We start from the raw sequence: 19,376 nt of genomic DNA on the forward strand, positions 1-19,376 counted from the left end.
AAGGAGTATTTGCAGCTCAGGCTTCTTATACCAAAGAGCTGATCATGTTCCTTACAGATGGAAGAGAAATATTCCAGTTTGCAAATTAGCAGGTCATCTTCTATTCATTTGAAGTACTATCAAATATATCTTAAAAGCCAAAATAATACAGAGGGGAAGCTATGAGAATATGATTCCCCACCCTCATATAGGAACCCTGCTTTCAACAAGAGAAATTTCATTAAGAACAAATTAGAAATGGAAACAGAGCCCAGAACCTTAAGTACTGTCTGGTAATCATTTTGTCTGAGTACATGGTCTGTAACAGCTTTTCTTTGCATCCACTTGGGACTCTGCTAATGAAACTGGAGCCTAAAAACATCCCTTTATTTTCTGAAAGTAAATTTTTCTGTTTGTTCAATCCAGGCATTCTGATCCCTACACTTCCATAAAAAACCCCTCCCATGCTTTTAGTCCCATGTACTGTACAGCTGCTGTGGAAACTCCTGAATGGAAAACAGTGAGCAAATAAGTGCAACGTAGAGCTGGACTGTTACTTCACCTGAAAGAAATGACAGAATTCACCCAGTTCCTGTGGCCATTCTGCCAATGGCCATGAATTTACCAGGAGAGATTAAAAGGCAAAATCTATAGGAATAAAAGTAATTTACACATATTTCTGATTAAGAGATGACTGCTTGTGTTACTTTGTATTTCTTCACTGACTTCCCTCAGGTTAAGAAGTTCTCTTCTGGAATATCTGTACCAAACCAATCCTTCCACAGATGGTTTAATACAGCTGCACAGAGTTATAAAGCCATCACCACGTTGAGAGCAAAGCTATCAGAGGATATTGGCAATTGTTACTACTTAATATTTGCTGATCAAAACCTTCACAACTTAGCTGACAGAAATAGACTGCCAAAAAGAAAAATAACAGAGTAAGAGACAACAAAATCTGCCAGAAGAGTTACAAACAGACGAGATGCACATCCAAGCCAGCAAATAGTTACTGACAAAGCACTGTTTGCATGCGTGTTAGCAGGCACACAGATCAAGTCTTGGCTTTGGTAAATGGTAAACAACCAACCTGGTGCTGCCCTTCACTTCATCCAGCTCCTTCTGCAGTCTGGCACTCTTCTCCTCCTCCTCCTGCAGCTTCCTCTTCACCACACGGAGCTCCTGCTGAGCTTCACACTTAATGTCATTGGCTACAACCACTGCAGTCTGCAGGTCAGCCTGGAAACGCCTCCACTCCTCTGTGTCCTCCTGGAAAGAGCAATTAGAACCCCAAACTGCTGTAAAAATGCACCCACTCGAGCTGAACACTTAGTTATTGAAATTATCACCAGCAACCAGGATTTTCCCACAATTTTAAGGTGGTGCTGGGTCAAACTGAGCACTTGCCTCTTTATACTACCAAAAATATTGCCAAAGAAACTCACGCTAAGCTTTCCACTCCAATATTGCCAAGAAGTCCAAAGTGAAGAGAATGAAGACATAGAGGATGCACAAAGAATTTCTGCTCTTTTTCTAGGAAAACACAATGATAGTATTGCAATAAAAGCTCAGCTTAGCTTTGTCTTGGAGCTTAAACCTTACCTTCATCTGCTTAGTCAGAGCCTTCAGCTGCCTCTCTGTATCTTGTTTTTGTTCTTCCAGCTTCATTGCTTTACCTAGGAATGATTAAAAAATATGAAAAGTTCATTAAACACATAAGGGCAACAGTGAAAGTGAGAATGGAAGGGCAGAGCAGCTGATTTGGTTTTGCTTCTGGTAATGCCACTAAAATAGACTAAATTGAATTAAGACACTGCCAATGATCAGGAATGGAACCAACAGTAGATCTGGTGCTCAAACATCTCTAAAATCTGTCATTATTTTCAGGTATTAAACCAGACTGAGATTTAAACAATCCCATGTGGATTCACTTGCTCAGCACACACCTCCCAAGGGATCACTGAAATGAGGAACAGCCACTGGTTCCACCAGGTGGCAGCTCCCAGCTCCCCATCCACAGCAACCTCGATTTCACTGCTCTTCCCAGTGCTCTGCCCTAAAAACTCTTTAATAAAAGTCCAGTTATTCCGATTTCTGGAACAGGTAATACTTCCTTCACTGAAGAATGAGGCTTGGAGATTGTCTCTAACGTCCCATCTGTAGCACTCTCTGCTAAAATAGTACTTTTATGAATAAACAGAAGGGAATATCCAAAACTGGAATATTTGCAAAGGTCAGACCTCCTACTCCCTGTTGGAGCCATAACTGAGCCCCCCAAATAAGCTCACTTCAATCCTTTTTTCCAGCCCCACCTACTTTCTAGGTCACTGATGAGCTGGTTGTTGTGAAGTTTGATAGCACGATGTTGTTCCACCTGGTCTTCCAACTCAAAAATGGTCTCTTTCAGGTTTTTGATATCTGCTTCATTCTCTGATGTCTTCTCCTGCAGCTTCTGGCTGGTTCTGCTCAGTTGCTCAGCCTGTCGGTCACACACCTCCTTCAGCTGACCATACTCATTCTCAGCCTGGGAGGGAAGAAGAAACATGCAAGTTTGTCCTTATTTCTTAGGAGACCTCACTCATTAGAGACTTTACTGGGGACCTTGTGGATTTAAACATTGTGTACACCCAGTTTAAAAAAAAATGAGAGTCTCAGGAAGCAGAGATGAATGCGATGAATGTCAGTTTTCTTTCCTGGCAATAAAGATAATACAAGATGCTGCAAAGGAAATGAAATTTTCTATATGATGATCACAATTCCAAACCAATCTCTGCAGTTAATGAAGGGAGAGGAATTATATTCCCGGAAATCTCCACTTCTATTTCTGTAGCACATTATGAAAGTGATATCACTGCCTTAGGGCCAGGCTGATGATCAGTTCATCCACATTAACAATTTGCTGCTTTTACCATGTGCGTTTTCAATGGACTGTGAAAACGCACATAGCAGAGCCAGCTACTGCAGATAAGTGTACTTCTGAATTGGGACATCTGGAATTACTGAAGGGGGAATCTGCTGCACTTCAGTTTGTTGGCTCAGCCCACTGATCAATGTTTCCAGGTTTGGGGAGAGCTCTCTGACTATGAACAAGTCATGGAAAAGGTGCAGGCTGCCAATTCAGTGAGCTGCACTGGCACAGCCTCACTGCAGGGCAGCCTTACAGAAGTCTGTGGTCTTGTTTGGGTGTCACAAATAGCCAATGATTCAAAACAGCTTAATTCGAGGGAAGGGAAGAGTAAAAAGAGGGAAATCTGTGGTTTCCAAACCAAGCAATAAAAAGTTTGGTACAGAGTCTGAGCACTCAGCAGTTTTTCATTTATTCTTCATGACCTGCAGCTCCAGAAAGCACTTGGGAAAAGCAGAGGAAAGCTTCCTCTTCTAACTCCATTTGCTGTGGTCACCTATTTTAGCTGAAAGGACATCTGGATTTTCTAAATCACTCAAACCTTTTTAGCAATGCTCTCTTTATCTGCAGCCAATTTTATCATTCTTCTCATGCTCCCTTCCCCATACAGGAAAGGCTGCACACTTTCACTCCTCCTGCAGCACTGGGACATAATCACTGCTTGTGTTTTATTAACACATGTTGAATGATGGCTCACACTGCAGCTCCTTTGAACAGCCAGGATCACACAGAAACAGGGACAGTAACCTGCTTAACCTTGTTTGGAGCAAAGCTATGAACTCACAAATGAGGTTGATTTTTCTAATTTTTTTTAATGTTACTTTACCTATCCCAAAACAGAGCATTTCTTTCTTTTGTAAAAATATTTGTTTTATGAAAATTATCTCATCTGAAGCCCGACTGTGCTGTGACTTGTTGTTGCCCCTATCAGCTTCCCTGAGCATTAATTCATGTCCTTGTGTTCTCATGACCAATGACACCTACACTTTACCGCTAATTAATTGTGATTCATTATTCAGAATTTAATATTCACAGCTAACTATTTATGCCCTTCTCTTCATCTGATTAGCAAGTGATTTACACTATTTGTTCACACCATATCAAAGTACTTTTTTAATGACCTGCTCTTTGCTTCAACTCTAATAGACACAATTCTATTTACTGAAAGAGCAAATTCTACAGAAGGTATTAGGACAAAATAGTTATGAATTTATAAATACATATATGCCAATAGTTATTTCTGAGAAAATACTAGTAGAGCAGCAGAAACTGAGACAATATCATATAATCCCAGCTTCTACTAAGAGCTAATAATACAATTTAAATCCTGGAAACTTACAATCAACAGTTCAATTACAATGTAAAGACCAACCTATTTGTGAAAGGACAGAAACAATCACTTTTATTTTAGAGCTGTTACTGTTTTACCTTAGACAGCAGCCCCTGAATGTGCTTCAGTTCACTGTTTGCCTTCAGCAGCTCTTGTTTCAGCTCAGTGCAAGAGGCTTCTAACTGGGCCTTTTCTGCATGGGCTACTTTGAGCATCTCCTGCACCTCAGAGTTGTCAGAGGTGCAGCCCATCACATTGATTTCTGCAGCCTTTTGTTTCTCATTCTCCAGCTGAGTTTTGAGAGAGCCATTCTCAATTTTCAGACCTTCCAAGGCAATTTTACAGTCCTCCAGACTTTTTGTCACTGTGCTGTTGTTCTGCTGTTCTACTTCTAGAAGTTTAAGCAGCTTCTCATTTTCTTCTCTCAGGCTTTTTATCACCTGCTGAGCATCCTGATGCTCCCTTTCTAAGCTTCGCAGGCTGCTAGTTAACTGTTGCTGAATGTTGAGCAATTTCTCTCTTTCAAATTGTGCTTTTTCAAGAACTTCTGTACATTTCTGTTCCAGTTCAAGGACCTTCTCTTCTTGAGCCTCATTCTTGGATCGCTCTTGGAGGAGAGTCATGAGCTTCTCATTTTCCTGGCTCAGCTGCTCAGCTCTATCTCTGTGCTGACGGAAGGAAGTCTCCAGGAGAGCTTTCTCTTCCACCAGCTTCTCATTTTCTGTTGTCAGCTCCTGCACCATTTGCTGCTGATCTGACAGCTCCTGCAAAGTGGCCTGCAGCTCTTCTGCTGTGCTGTGGTGATTCTCCTCCATCTTTTGTATTCTCTCTGTAAGAGACGCCACAGAGAGGTCACTAATATTGTTTGGAGAACTTCCTGCAGTGGAGCACTTGGAGCCTTTGAAGTGGTTGCTGCTGGCAGATGCTGGCCTGGAAGGCACATCTGCTATGTGCTCGAAGTCGGACGCATCGGGGGACAGGGAGGCTTTGGTGACATCGCTGCTGGAGGAGCCGGAATTGCGCAGGGCGCCCCCGTTGAGGTGCTGCCTGCGCTCCTCCGCTTCACCCCTCGACGCGCTCTTGGATGGGCTTCCAAAACTCGACTCTTGGGTAGTTGGGGTTGGGAGGCTGCTGTCACCTCCACTGCTTGTGGTTGTATCTGAGAGGGGGGAGTTCTCCAGGTAAAGCAGTTTCTCTTTCAAAGCACGGTTTTCTTCTCCCAGACTAGCAAGCTCTTTTTGGAAAGTCCTGTTTTTCTCCTGAAGGGTCCTTATTAATGGATCTATGTCAACAGGTGATAATGTTTCTAAATTTTGGTTGGAAGCACCCATTCCTTCAGCATTGAGTGACCCTTTCTCTTTGCATTTCTTTAACTCAGAACGAAGTTTGGTAATTTCAGAATCTTTCGTCTTTGCCTCTGCCAGGAGTTCTTTAACCTGAGATTCCAGAACAGCCTTGTCACCAGTTTCATTCTCTTGCTTGGACTTGCTGGTGGGGCGCACGTGTTTGGTAGGAGTTGGTGCACCAGAAGAGGTGGGGCTGGGCTGTGTTTTCCTGGTGTTGGCTTGACCACGCAGCACAGCTCTCTCCCTGGACACGGATGAGGACAATTCCCGGGGTGCTGGGATCCCCGTGCGCTTCGCAGCCGAAACTGCTCCTTGAGGAACAAGGGATGAAGCAAATTTGAGTTAGTGCTTGAAGAAAACAAGTTTCACAACAACAATGCTGGAGCCTAGAGCAGCCCTGGAAAAAAACACCTGAGTGTTTGAATAGGTTTAGTCATGACTGACTGTGTGGATTCATGTTTCAAAGGCTTGTATTATTCTGCATTTCTTCCCCCTGCAAAGGAACACAACCTGGTAAACTTTTTCCCAGTGTAATTACATACTACATAAATGCTGCAATACAAGAGCTACAACCCCCTATTAATTATATTGATGTGAAGATAAAAGGATATTAATTATTTCAAAGTAAAAGTTCTTCACACTGCATTGTAAAATGCTGGATCTAATCTTAGTAATTTCTGAGGAAATGTTCAGTAACTTAAGAAAAGATATTGTCTTTGAAAAAAATGTACTTTTATCACACACAAAACTATTTGCATTATACTCTATTTAAGCAGATCATCACAAAAGAAGGACTGAAACATTTATGCTGAGCACAGATTTAGTGAAATATAAAACTCTTCTGGCACTTCCAACACTAAGACAATTGTGTGGCTGCAGCTTCTTGCAGAGATGGAGGAGAGATTTTCCATGTTCTAAATTCCCATCCTCTTACGGAAGAAGAGCAAAAGGAACTTAGAGAGTTGATGCTGTTCTGTTCAGTTGTTGGTTGGGTTTTTTCCCCACCAACCAACAATGCAAAGCATTATGTGACTACAAGGGAAATGAAGTTTATGAGTTGTTGATTTTCATCTTTCAAAGCTCTCTTGAAATACAGGACCCCAGGCACTAAAGAAACAATAAGAGCCATCTGAACCATGGAAGTTGTAACAAACTGGTTAGAGAAAAGAAGCTGGTTCAAAGGGTAGGTATGACATTCCACTGCAGGTGAATTTAAGAAAATACTCCTGAAAATTCAGGACCTTATTCAAAAGGAAAAGCCCTAAAGTACAGGATCATAAAGCATGGAGATGGAGCACAATGAGGAGATGTTGTCCAATGAAGCCACATAAACAGGATGCAGGAGCGAGTTATGCAAACAGAAAGGGCTAGTGAGCCAGTGTTTGGAATAAAAACAACTTCCAGAAGGACTCTGGGGGGAAATCCTAGAACAGATTCCATCTCCCCGCATTTGGGAGGCTCTTTGCCGTCACACATGTGCAGCATCCACAGAAGATCAAACAGCATTATGAGCAAAGGGAAGCAGACTCCCTGCCTTACACAGCAACCTCGGAAGGGTTAACAGTAACACCACCCCGTTTGCTCAGCATCTCTTTTGAAGAATGCACTGGGTTTATAAAGCCCACACAAACAGGAGCCCCTCCTCTCCCCCCCCCAAACACACACACTCTGCAGCAGCACAATAAACACCCCCAGACAAAGAGCAGCTGAAGAAAAGCCCCCTGAACTCGGCGCAGCACTGGCAGGAGAGCACAGAGAGCCTCTGTCATGGCAGGGGCACGGTGAGGCCAGAGACAAAGGCTCCAGTGTTTTTGGGAAGAGATACAGGGACAGCCAGGCCCACACAGCTTCATTCAGTCACCTACAGCTGGAGGGGACAGCACAGCTCCGGGATCTCCGGTGGAAAGCACCACGAAAGCAGAGATGGGAATTCTCCTTGTCAGAGCCCAGGCCCCAGCTCATGGATCATCCCATTCCCAACCCAGCTGCCAGCATCTGGCACCCATAAAACCTACTCTGAGTGAGCTCAGCACATGAGCAAAGCTTGTGGTGTCCATGCAGCCAACACCAGGAGATGAAGTACAGGAGGAAAGCTGGAAGGACCATGATGTGATGTGATTTCCAGCAGAGAAATCCCAGCTCAGCACAGCCCCTCCCTGCTCAGAGGGAGGCACAAGTGAACCCCAGGTGGGAAAGCACTTGAATGCATCCTGACCATGGAACAGGACAAGTGTCCACCATGCAGAAGCAGTTTTCACACAAGCTGCAACCATACTACATTTTAAGATGTAAAATCCACATTACAAACAATCAGAGATGTTCTTGAATGGAGCCTAAGGGGTGATTTAAAGCCTTCTGTATGTCCTGGGCTTTTACTCAATCTGAAAGGGTTTTCTACCTTTCACACAAAATTTTATGACAAAAGTAAGTGCTCTGAAAAACTTTTAATGCCCAGACTAGTTCAATAACATGACTGTCAACTGGTCAGTATGTGACTAAGCAGTATTCCATAAATAGTGGGTGGTATTCTGTACATTACAATAAATAATGAGGCAATTACACATTAGTACAAATTGCTTGGCATTAAGGAAACCACCTTTTCCTAGGAAATATGCTGCACTTATAGTGATGCCAGCATGCTTCTAATCACCACCAGACCACAACTGCAACATGACCCTGAGCAATGGAAGACATATACATAAGGATAACAATTAATGATATTTAACTGGGATTATCTGTACTCCACCAGTTTGCCAACCTGTGCAGGCTTTGAGCTTACTCAGTGTGCCTCATGTTTTGCAAGACTCCACGCTCTGCTGACTTGTTCTGTCATAAATCACGAGGCATTTGCTATCCATCAATAACCATTAACCAACTTGGTATTTTCATGATGTAGAAAGACTTACATATTCTCCTCACTCCACAAGCACCACACAATACTAAAAAGTCACAAGGAGCCCTCCAAAAAAAAAAGTTCTGAGCACATATGTTGATCACAAAACACCAGATCAAGTATAAACACTATTTTAAAGTCTATTTAATGGGCTGAAGGCCCCTCTGAACGACCTTGGAATTGAGCAGTGTAGTGGCTGCCAGGCCACAGCCCGAGGCTCCACAGTCAGGAGCTGCACTGAGGGCTGGGCAAGTCCCCCTGGTGAGCTGATTTAACTGGCCCCCAGTCTGGTGATGGGCTGTGGGAGACTCCAGACAGACACATGCCTCCCAGGCTGCTGCATCCAACACTGCCCTGATTTATGCTGTTGCTTTCAGTGGCTGGAATCACACAGAACTTCACTGCCTGGCCAGTGCTGCTGGTTTTGAGCAGGGAAGAGAAAAACAACCAGCCCTGAATCTCAGGGGAGGTCACCTCCTCACTGTGCTCCTCACCTGGGTGCCCAGCAAGAACTTCTCCATTTTCAGCCTTACTTTTCAGTTGTGAGGCATTAAACCACAACAATAGATAGAACGTATAATTCTCCGAGTGCTTTAAAATCACCAGCTGTTTAACTGAAATCCTCTGAAACACATCATTAACTTTAAGCTATGAGACAGGGAAGCAGAGAGAAATGAAACACCTCACCCAAGGTCACACTAAATCAGGATTAGAACAGGGTTTGTACCCTGCTGTGGAGCTTTCCATGCACCACTTGCTGCCAGGGAGCGCTCCCTGACTTCCCACTGGTGTCAAAAGCCAAAGTATCACTTTAATGAGATAAAAGTTGATCCCTTGAGATGATCTTTTGACATTTTAATCCCATTTTCAACACAACTACAACGTTTATTGCAGAAGCATCAGGATTACTCCTCTGTTTTCTACATCATGATCCATTTTGATCTGAGCTCTCAGCACCTTCCACAGGGACATCCATAACCAGGAGAAAATGGACTGGAGGAGAACATTTCCCAATCCTCCAAGGTGAAACACACAGGATTGTTGTTCAGAAGTAACAACAGGCAGCACACCCAATGTAATTACAGTGGTAGCAGGCTAAGGGGGTGTAGGAGGCAAACATTCTACCAGTCACAGGGGGACACGTGTGACATTATGGAATGAAGATTCAATACATTTATCTGCCTTTACATTCCATTTGCTCTAAGATAGCACATAGCACTGCAGTAAAGTATAGCCTTGAATTTACACTTATTTTACTTGACCCTTAATTATACTAACAGTTCAAACACCTTCCCCAGTCCTAGAGCAGAGGAATAATCTCACTTGGGACGTGACAACATTTGACTGCATAAACACCTCTGAAAATGTTTTAATTTCTGCCTTGAATTTATTTTTTAAAACTGGAGTCAATACAAAATTATTTGCCTCTGGCCTTTGTCCCATTTGTGTCCCACAACCTGCCCTTTTCTTAATCCTTCCCTCCACCAACATATTAATAACCCAAAGGTTAATGCCATGGCCTTCTGCTGTTCCACAGTGGGGTTAACAGGGAATGTTCCATTTAGTACTTTATTCCTCAATTTTAATCCTGTCATCTCTTAGGCAAACAACAATAAAAAACACTTCTTTTTCCTTCAACATACTCAAAATTCCACGTAATTCACTGTTCCATAGTTTCAATAGGTACTAAGCCTCCTGCACCATCGATGTAATTTAAGCACTGGCCACCGAGTCATCTCACAAAGCATTTCAGTCATGTAAGACTAAAGCATGGAGACAGATGCAGCTTTGGTGTGATGTTTTTAAACAATGGATACCTTATTTGAATTGCAAGAGCAGGATAACTAACAAGAACTAAAAGAAAGCTATTCATAGCACCCTGCAAGTCATACTTTTCAGAAAGGCAAACTGTTGCCTGCAGACAAGTTTGTCCTCTCACGAGGGATGTTAAAGCTCTCTCATTCCAGCTCCTGCTTTTGCAACAGATCAGCAATTTCACTGTCCCGTGTCTGTCATCCCTAAATCCACCTCAGAAAGGACAGTGCAACAAGAGACTGGAAAAAGAAATTGAGGACTAACTATTCAAAGACTCCCTGGAAACAGAAGACAGAGGTCGTTTTGTCATTCTGGAATTCTGTCCTTGAATGCCAGGATGTTTTAATAAAATTTCCCATCTGAACAGAACTCCTGAGCCTCAGAAAGAAAAGTGGTTCCTCGAGGGAAAAGTCACTATAAATCAAGTGGACTGGAAGCATTTAGCACCATGGCTAAGTAAAGGGAATATTAACAGCCCACACTTGTACAGCAAATAAAAAGAATTATTAAACCATCCCACACAATTTTACTGTGCTCTAGCACTTGTGGTTTAGCTGAAATACGTTCTTTTATCAATTCTGGCTTTCAGCTCATCCTCTGGCTGTGACTTCATTAGATCCTGGACTCGAGAGCACTTTGTCAGGCTTTGCCAGGATGTGCTGAGGATCCAGAGCAGCACCAGGAACACACAGCAACAGCCAGGCAAGGCAGGCAGGTACCTGCCCCGGGAAAGATCCTGGCACCACTTCCAGTTTCTCAGTAAAACAATACTCACAGGAGTATCTTAATTTCATCTGGTTTATGACACCTGGTCTAGGACACCAACATTCAGCTGTTTTGTGCCATTTCAGATGACCTTTAGGTATATTTAAAATACCTTCAGTGCACTCTAAGATTTGGCAGCACCTGTAGGAGACTTGTCCCTTGCTCCAGAGGCAGACAGAGCAACTGGGATGTCTGAAGACACCTGAAGTGCCACCAGACATTGAACTGAACAGGCAGACTCTTCAGATTTGCAAGCCCATGTTAGAAGGCAGATAACAGCAGCTTTTTTGGGCTACATCCAGAACTCCTCCAGCACCCTAGTACCCTTTAGCTGACTTTCAGCTACACAATGAATGATTTAACACAATGGATTAATACGGGATTCATGATGCCATCGATGTGAATTTAGTCACAGCCAAGTCACAAAAGACGGCATTAGCTTGGAGTCACCACACTCTCCATTGACTTGCTGTGATAAAGCAGCACATGTTACAGGGAGCCTGGACATGTTTTCTGACATCTTTTGTCAACTCAGAGTAAAGTTTTCAAGAACCTAATTAACTTGGTGTTTAAAATCCATTTCTCAAAAGCAAGATAAATCACTAAGACCTCAAAGATTAACTGAAAGCCTAGGGGACTTGGCAGATCCCTTTTACCCTGTTCCAGCATTGATCCTGAGATTGATCCTGAGGCTGATTATGAGTCACTGAGGGATGTCCTTTGGGAAATGGAGACTGTACAGCACAGAGGAAGGATTGCTATACACTTGATTCCTTTAAAGTACTTTTTCATTAAAAGGTTTCAGTACACATCTGTTTATTGAATCACCCTATTTTCTCCTGCCTTTTTCCCCCCTCCTTTGTTTAAAGCAAATGAAACAGTTAAAAAACAACTTCCCTGCTGACCAGAGATCTGCTGATATCCTAACTAACAGGAAACACACTGACACATTTCACGGTGGCATGAGGAAAAGCAAACATTGAGAAGTAGGGCAGATAGAACAGCAGCCCTTACCTGCACTGCTGGGCTACTTCACACAGCACCTACAGAGACAAAATCCCTGCACATTCTGCCACACTGCTTAATCCCTCTATCCCAAAACCTCTGGGAATGGCAGTACAGCTTGTTAACAAATATTGAAGGGATGCACACAATTAAATCAAGCCATGAGGAAGATTTGAATCAGTCCTGAGAGCTTCTTGGGAACTGAAATATGAATGGGACTGGATTCAAAAGCCTGGAATTTCAAAGAGATGCAGGTGGCAAGGGACACCACCCAGCACCTACTGATATTTCCAAAACTGCTTGAGCTGTTTTGAACTTCACATTTGAGAGTGAAATGGCTGAAACTTCTGCTCCACCATCAGCTTAGGCCAAAGTCAGGATAAAGAATGACACTATTGTACTGTGCAAAGTGTCATGGGTTGTTCTGCTTGGTACACAAAGGGAAAGAGCTGAATGGGTTTGCAGTCAGCTTTCTTCCAATCCTCAAAAACTCAGAGGAGCACACCATTTTTCATCTCTTTCAGGGTAGTCCTACAGAAAGACAATGCTCTCTGCTACCTGGTGTTTATGCAGCAGCAAACAAAGCAAAGCAAGGCTTGGCCAGTCCTGGCTCTTCCGAATTAATCAGTCTGTTTGCAGAGTATTAGTCACAGAGCCAACACCTTCACAGGTCAGCACCTCCTTGGGAAGGTTCACTTGTACTCCACCTAGCTTTAAAAAAAAGACAAGAAGATGGCTCCAGAACAACAAATGTGGTTTTGATAATCCAGCACTAATTATATATAGAAGCTTCTGCTCCAACAAGGCCTTTTACTCACTTAGCAAATGCAGACTAAGAGTAATTAAACCATTAGCTTTTTTTTCTGAATCCTTTAATGGCCTGTTGGACTGTCTGGCCTGCCTGATTGCATTGTCTGTGGAACAGGCACAATATGCAACACAGGAGGAAAGAGCTAAAAGGCTTAATGCAAAGATTTTGATCTATGTAATCATGGTGGAGAGTGTAGGAAAGCAACTCAGGTACTGATATTTGAGATGGAGGATAAGAGACCAAAGAGAAATAAAAATTATATTACAAAGTACTAGGGAACAACAGATGTCTGTACTGAAAAAGCTACACTAGCAAAGAAAAAAAGCAGCAATAAGCATCTTGATCTGGGTAATTCCTAATTTAAGACTACACAGACCCCTGACATTTGAACTGAACACTTGGTAAAGGTTGGCTGTTTTTTTTAGTTCTAAATACTAGTCTAGAGATCTGGAGTGCAAAAAGCACCCAAGAAAAGGTACTTTTGGTAACTTAAAGACTAAGTCATGACAAAACTACTTGTCAGTGGTTTAAATCTGCAGATGAACTATTGGTAGGACATTCTTTTCAAGGGTGGCCACCAGAAGAGACTCTCCCATGGCAGGAATGTAACCAAATAGTAGAGACCACCTTATAGTTGAAGCATCACCATTTAGTTCAAATTTTAGCATCTAAACAAGTACTAAGAATCCAGAAAAGGCCCCAGTAAGTTTTATAGTGGCTTTAAAAGAGAAAAATGCCTGCTGCACAATTAAGGAATGATCACACACATTTTATTTTCAGCTTGTTTGATTTACCTGATTAATAGCTCTGTCGTTTTCCCCTTGTAGAGAAAGTCACATTTAATTCTTCCAGAAAAGTGTTAAAATGAAAATAGAAAAAGATCAACTCTACTCAGTATCTGGTGGTGCCAAGCTCAGCACAGCCACAAGAACTGAATTTCAAGTTCACTTTGTCACAGCTCAATTCTATTACAGTGAAAACAAGGTCGCATTCAGAAGGTAAATGAGACGAGATCTGATCAAAACCCTGCTCACAAAGTCTCATTGTGAATTTCAGCTGACTTTTCCTGCTCTTTATGGGCCTGTTCAGAGACAATTCCTCTCTGAATAACAGCAAGAGTAGTTAAAATCTCTTTACCCTGAGAGACCCACCAGTGTCCACACACAAGAGTCCCTCTTAACATTTTTGATGCTGTTTACTTGAGTTTCCTGAAAGTTTTCAAACTGAAAATGAAAACTCAAGCTTGGATATCCCTGTTTTGAGTAAAAGTACAAAAGTACAGAAGTACAAAAGCAGCGCAGGCTCTACTGTAAGAGGCCACTTTTGCCCCCAAACCTCAGGACCAAAGATCCATCAGGAAAGCGAACTGGCTGAGCTGAGAGACAATAACTGCTCTGTGCACGCCCAGTCTTTGCTCCCACAAACACAAAATTCTCTTTCTCATCTGCTCAGGAGTCAAGGAGCACCCAAGGGGCTCCACAAGGCTCTGGCACCAAGAGAATCATGAGGTGCTGCTGTGGTCACCCCCAAAATGAGGGACACAAACCCCAAGGAATTACCAACATTGGTGCAGGTCACAAGTGGGGTGGAATGTACCCCTGAGCTGCTCTGGATTTCTGGAGTACCCAGCAACCTGGCATAACAAACACTGAGCCATCCAAAATGTTCAGGGAAACTCTATATCCTACACTTGCTGGAATATCCCTATGGTAAACTCAACACTACTTTTTTTGGCACTGTTAATACCACTGGGCCTGCCAAAAACTTTATAGTCACGTCCAAGTTATACCCTTTGTCTAGCCCCCACAGAAGAATGACTAAAACTTGCAATGTGTAGAATTATCTTGAAATTATTCTGGTGAAAGTTACAGAAAGAGAGGATTCTCCCTTTTTAAAACAAAGTACCCCTACTTGCTGGTTTTAATGCAAATTTGTAATTTCCACAACCATCACAGGTAATTATTTAAAAAATACATAATCTTTATATTCCTTAAGGGGGGCTTGACTCTATATACTTGTGATATTAGCATACCAAAATTATTGGGATTTCTGTGTACTATGACACTTCCTGATTTTGTTTGTTCTGGAACATTTCCTGCCTATGCACCTGTAAAAACAAGACAGGATCAGGTACAATCATCTCTTAGCTACAGCTAAATCAATTTTAAGCCAAACTCTATTGTGGTAGTTTTTTAGACAGCTGTTAAAAAAAAAAACCCATAAATATGAATTTTTCTATGAAGAGGGACAAAATCACTGCTGTTTCACTGAAACAAGACTTTTTGTTTGATTTGGTTGGTAAGTTTGGAGTTTCCTTTGTTTTCCTACCTGCTAGATCTGAGGCTTCTGTTTTCCAGAAGGTTTTTAGCAACTGCTGTGGGGAACATCCTTGGAGTTAATAACACATCCCCCAGAATGTATTTTCAGAAAAAGCAGGGATTTGCTTGAAGATAAAGCAGAGATATAATTTTTCAACTCCTCTGGCTGTACTAGGAATATTCCTGAGATAAATGATCACTAGCTACACTAAGAATCCCAGGGTTTTCCTTGATCCTAGCTTGCAAACAAGCAGATAATTCTCCTCAGCTCAGAAAGCATCTTCCCTGCTAATCTAGCCCAGAAGCCCTTCACTCAGCCATTGCTGGGCTAACAGTGGTGATAAAACAGCTGTGCTTCCATTTCTGGAAAATACAATTATAATGGATAAAATACCAGTGTTGAGTGTTTTGAGAAGTACAGGAAATTAAAAAGCAAACAAAACTAACCAACCCTAAATCTAACCATACCAACTCACTTAACAGTGCCTGTCAGTAGATGTGCTCCTCCATGCACAGTGGTTGTCACAACTGAATGAAGTTGCTAATGAAGGAGTTTCCTAACACCTCCTCATCCAAGAATCCAGTTGGAAGGAACAGTGAGAACCCTGTTCCTTCCAGATAAGTCAGGTGCTGAGGATAACTCCTCTCACCATCAAAATCTGACATCTCTCCACAAGCACAAAGGATTATAAAACAGATTATAAAGGATTATTAAAACAAACAGATTATAAGAGGGGAAATGTTTAATATCCAACATTTTCACAATTAGCAGGTAATTTACTCAGCCTGTTTAACTGTTAAGGAGGCCATGCTATGGACTGAATCATGGAACTGATAAAGAGACATGAATGGGGCTGTATCACACTTCTCTTTGTAAAGGTGGATCCTGCTCTAATTTCATGTCCTTGCCACTGAGGGAGCAGAGCCATCACAGAGGAAAAGAAGCTGAAAATGCCTCTCCAAGCACTGCTGTGGAGTGCTCTGTGTCAGGAATCCATGATCCCAAACCTCCAGCTCAGGAATGCCGCCCCACACTCCCAAAAGACCAGCGCTGACCGAGCCTAAAGAACTTCTTTCTTCATGAATTCCCAAACCCTGCTAATCCAGAAAGACAGGGGGGAAAGGGATCAAAAATGGAAACATGAAAGGAGGTTCCTCTTCCTTCCCTAATAAAAGCTAGAAGCTCATTTTTTAAAATTGTTTGCTTAATGCTTAATAAACAGTTTGCATTGCACTGGTGTTACAACTGCCTTTTGTTTACTGAATTGTGATGGCCACATAATAAACCCAGTTTTATTGTCACTTCCAGCCTGCTTCTGTGAGGGGGTGGGGAAAGGACTCCACAGCTCATCCAGAGCTTTAGCTCAGCCCAGGACAGAGCTAAGGGAGCTGGAACAGCCAATACTGGGAGCTGGGCTGAAATCATCACAACTATCAACACAGGATGAGACACATCAGGAAAAGAAATGAGACAGAAGGGGAGAGGAGAAAGCTCATAACATAATGAGATATTTATCTATAAAACATTGCCCACTTCAAAGCAGGAAGAGCTTTAACTCCTTGGTTTAAAAAAAGCTTTTAATTAAAAGATCAGTCAAAGATTTTCCAGAGTCAAGCAGTCTCAAAGAAACTATGTGTGGAGGAGGCTGAGAGTAATTCTTAACATGATTAGTCCATTCTTCAAACTCAACAAGGTTTTATGAAAGCATTTCTCAAGATCTAGAAGATAAGGATTGTGGAAATATCCTCAGCTCCTCAAAGAGGGGCTCTTCCCTTCTGACACCTCCATCCTGATCAGCTTTTGCTCTGGAAAACATATTCAGAGTTCTATGCCTCCCACCTCATGGCAAAATCGATTGTAATCCTAAGACCCATGGCTTTAGGCTAAGCAAAGTTACTGCCATGGACTTTAGGCGGCCCAACTTGAAACATTTCTGTGTACTGCTCTAGTCAGCTGGAAACAGGCTGCTCTGAGCACACAGCCTTCCATTAGACAAAGGTCTAAAAGCCTTTGAAGGTTTAAATGAATTGCTCCACTTTTCTGGATCACTCTTTCCATTCAAGGCATGTTTCCAGACTGGGATGGACATGACACCACCACCTTATCCCCTCCCAGCATTACAGCTGACACTGCATGCTCTGGGGAACAAGACTTTGAGCCACTTCCCTTTGGTCAAAGAATTTTTAAATGCTTTTTTCTTTTCTGAAAAAAAAAAAAGAACCAAACCAAGGATTTTGACAATTTAGCCTTAAATAAGAAAAATGCAGCTTTCTCTACAGGCTGCAATTTAGCAGCTATTTCACATTATTACAGAAAGACAACACCAGGGCTATTGCACTCTGGAGGAGCTTTCCCAGTAGAGAATACCAGTCCTGGAATGACTCCTGTTCATGAAATCTCATCCCCTCTTACCAGCTTTTAATTATGACTAACAAACCTCATGCTGAGTTGGTTCTGTTCTGCACAAGCACAGGGAATTACCTCTGTTTTATTTCAGGAATCGTAAGCATTTTTGTCTAGGAGAGTAAGTAATCACTTATAATTTTGAAAGTCTTTCCCGTATTGCAGAGAACTCAGTGCCTGCCAACAAATTTATCATTATCCACACCCTCGTGGAAATAACCCCTCATAAAAGGGATTATATGAGCATAATTATTTGGTATCACAAGGATTTCTACATCTTCAGTATAGATGCTGCAATGGCAAAATGCAGATCTTTAGGGTGTGAAAAATACAAAATAATATCCTCCAGATGCAGGGAAGAAGCCACCTTTGCATTCTACATATTTCAGACTAATTAAACCAGATTCCTATCCTTAGTATAGGATGGGATTTCTTAATTCAGTTGGGGAAGAAAGAAAAGTCATCCAACATAAGTAAAATGTGTCAGAGGATTAACTGCACCCTGCCCCTAAAGCCATTTTCATTCCGTACATTAATAAATATGATTTCATTGAAGTTGCTGGTAAAATTCTTACTTGCCTGAGTAGTAATGATTTCTAAAACTTAGCACCAAAGCATCCATCAGGAAAGGAATGTGAGAGGAACATAACTCTGCTCATGGGATATGGACACATTTGCTTTGCTCCTAACATTTTTCCTAAGCAACTGAATAAATTCCAACCAACATACAAAACCTACAGAGCTGGTAACAAATGGAAAATATATGTCCCTGTTTCAGCCAACACATCCCCTACACATGCTCAGAACTGAACCATGCAAATTCATGTTAGCCCTGTGCTTTCCCAAGAGTGCATTTTTCCAGTGATGAATATAAAATTTGCCTGTAAGAGCTTCAAATGTAAATTTTGCTGCTGACAAAAATATAGAGCTTGTTAGCTGTGTGCTCCAGAGGCTGATGAAAAGGGCAGGAAGCTGCAGCTCTGATGTAATTTATAGCTGAGAGAACCGACCCCTGATCACACAGCACACAAGGGCAGAGTGCTCTGCCTCAGAACATGCAATCCATATCTATTGATGCTTGTGGAAAAACATTTCATGAAATATAATAGATGGAACATTCCAAAGAGATCTGTGAACACATGCCTGCTTTGGATTACAGGAAGAAAAAAGTTGATGCACGGAAAATCTAACAGTGTCTATTACCATCATCAGAGATCTCAGTTTTAGATCATCTTCAATCATCATGCTCAAATTGCCTGGAGATACAGAATGGGAAAGTATTAGAAAATAATGAAAATAGCAAATATTTGTCCATCTTCTACTGTCAGTCTGTGAGAATCACAGAAAAATCAAATTAAGTTATCCTCAAGCAATTCAGTACAAACAAAATCAGAAAAGTACTCTTGCCTCAGTTACAATCTCATGTTGTTTTGAAAATTACATTCCCTGTGGAAATCAGATTTTATAAAGAGTAAATTAGTTAACTGGGGAGGAATTGTAAAGAGGAAAAAATAATTTTTTCAGATTATTTTGCTAAAATATTGGTAGAAGGTCCACAACACAGGACTGCTTCCAAATAAACTCCTCAGTACGTCCAGGGCTCTGGCAGCTTTCAGTGAGAAGACCAACGGGCAATACATGCTCAGATTTCTTCGGCCAGCTTTACAACTTCAAGATCTTGAGGAGCCAAACACAGCCCAAACAAAAAGAAGCAAGCTTCTCTTTTTCTCCAGCATTACTCCCTTCTCCTTTCACCCTTTTCCCTCTTTCAAGTAATTTAATGCTGTGTCAGAACCAACACAACC

General features: G+C 42.0%; 1 protein-coding gene across 10 annotated transcripts in view; it reads right to left on the minus strand.

The window, feature by feature from the left end:
- Nucleotides 1–19,376, minus strand: part of SPECC1 (sperm antigen with calponin homology and coiled-coil domains 1) — an 86,983-nt gene that overhangs the window by 30,567 nt on the left and 37,040 nt on the right. For all 10 annotated transcript variants that reach the window (XM_030288306.4, XM_030288305.4, XM_072937203.1 and 7 more), the window contains 4 exons: nt 4,313–5,871; nt 2,296–2,503; nt 1,582–1,655; nt 1,070–1,248 (listed from right to left, as the gene is read on the minus strand). In XM_030288306.4, coding sequence (XP_030144166.3) covers nt 1,070–1,248; nt 1,582–1,655; nt 2,296–2,503; nt 4,313–5,871 — 2,020 coding nt within the window. The remainder of the gene's footprint in view (nt 1–1,069; nt 1,249–1,581; nt 1,656–2,295; nt 2,504–4,312; nt 5,872–19,376) is intronic.

This window comes from Taeniopygia guttata, chromosome 19, assembly GCF_048771995.1.
Source record: "Taeniopygia guttata chromosome 19, bTaeGut7.mat, whole genome shotgun sequence".
Classification (NCBI taxonomy): Eukaryota; Metazoa; Chordata; class Aves; order Passeriformes; family Estrildidae; genus Taeniopygia; species Taeniopygia guttata.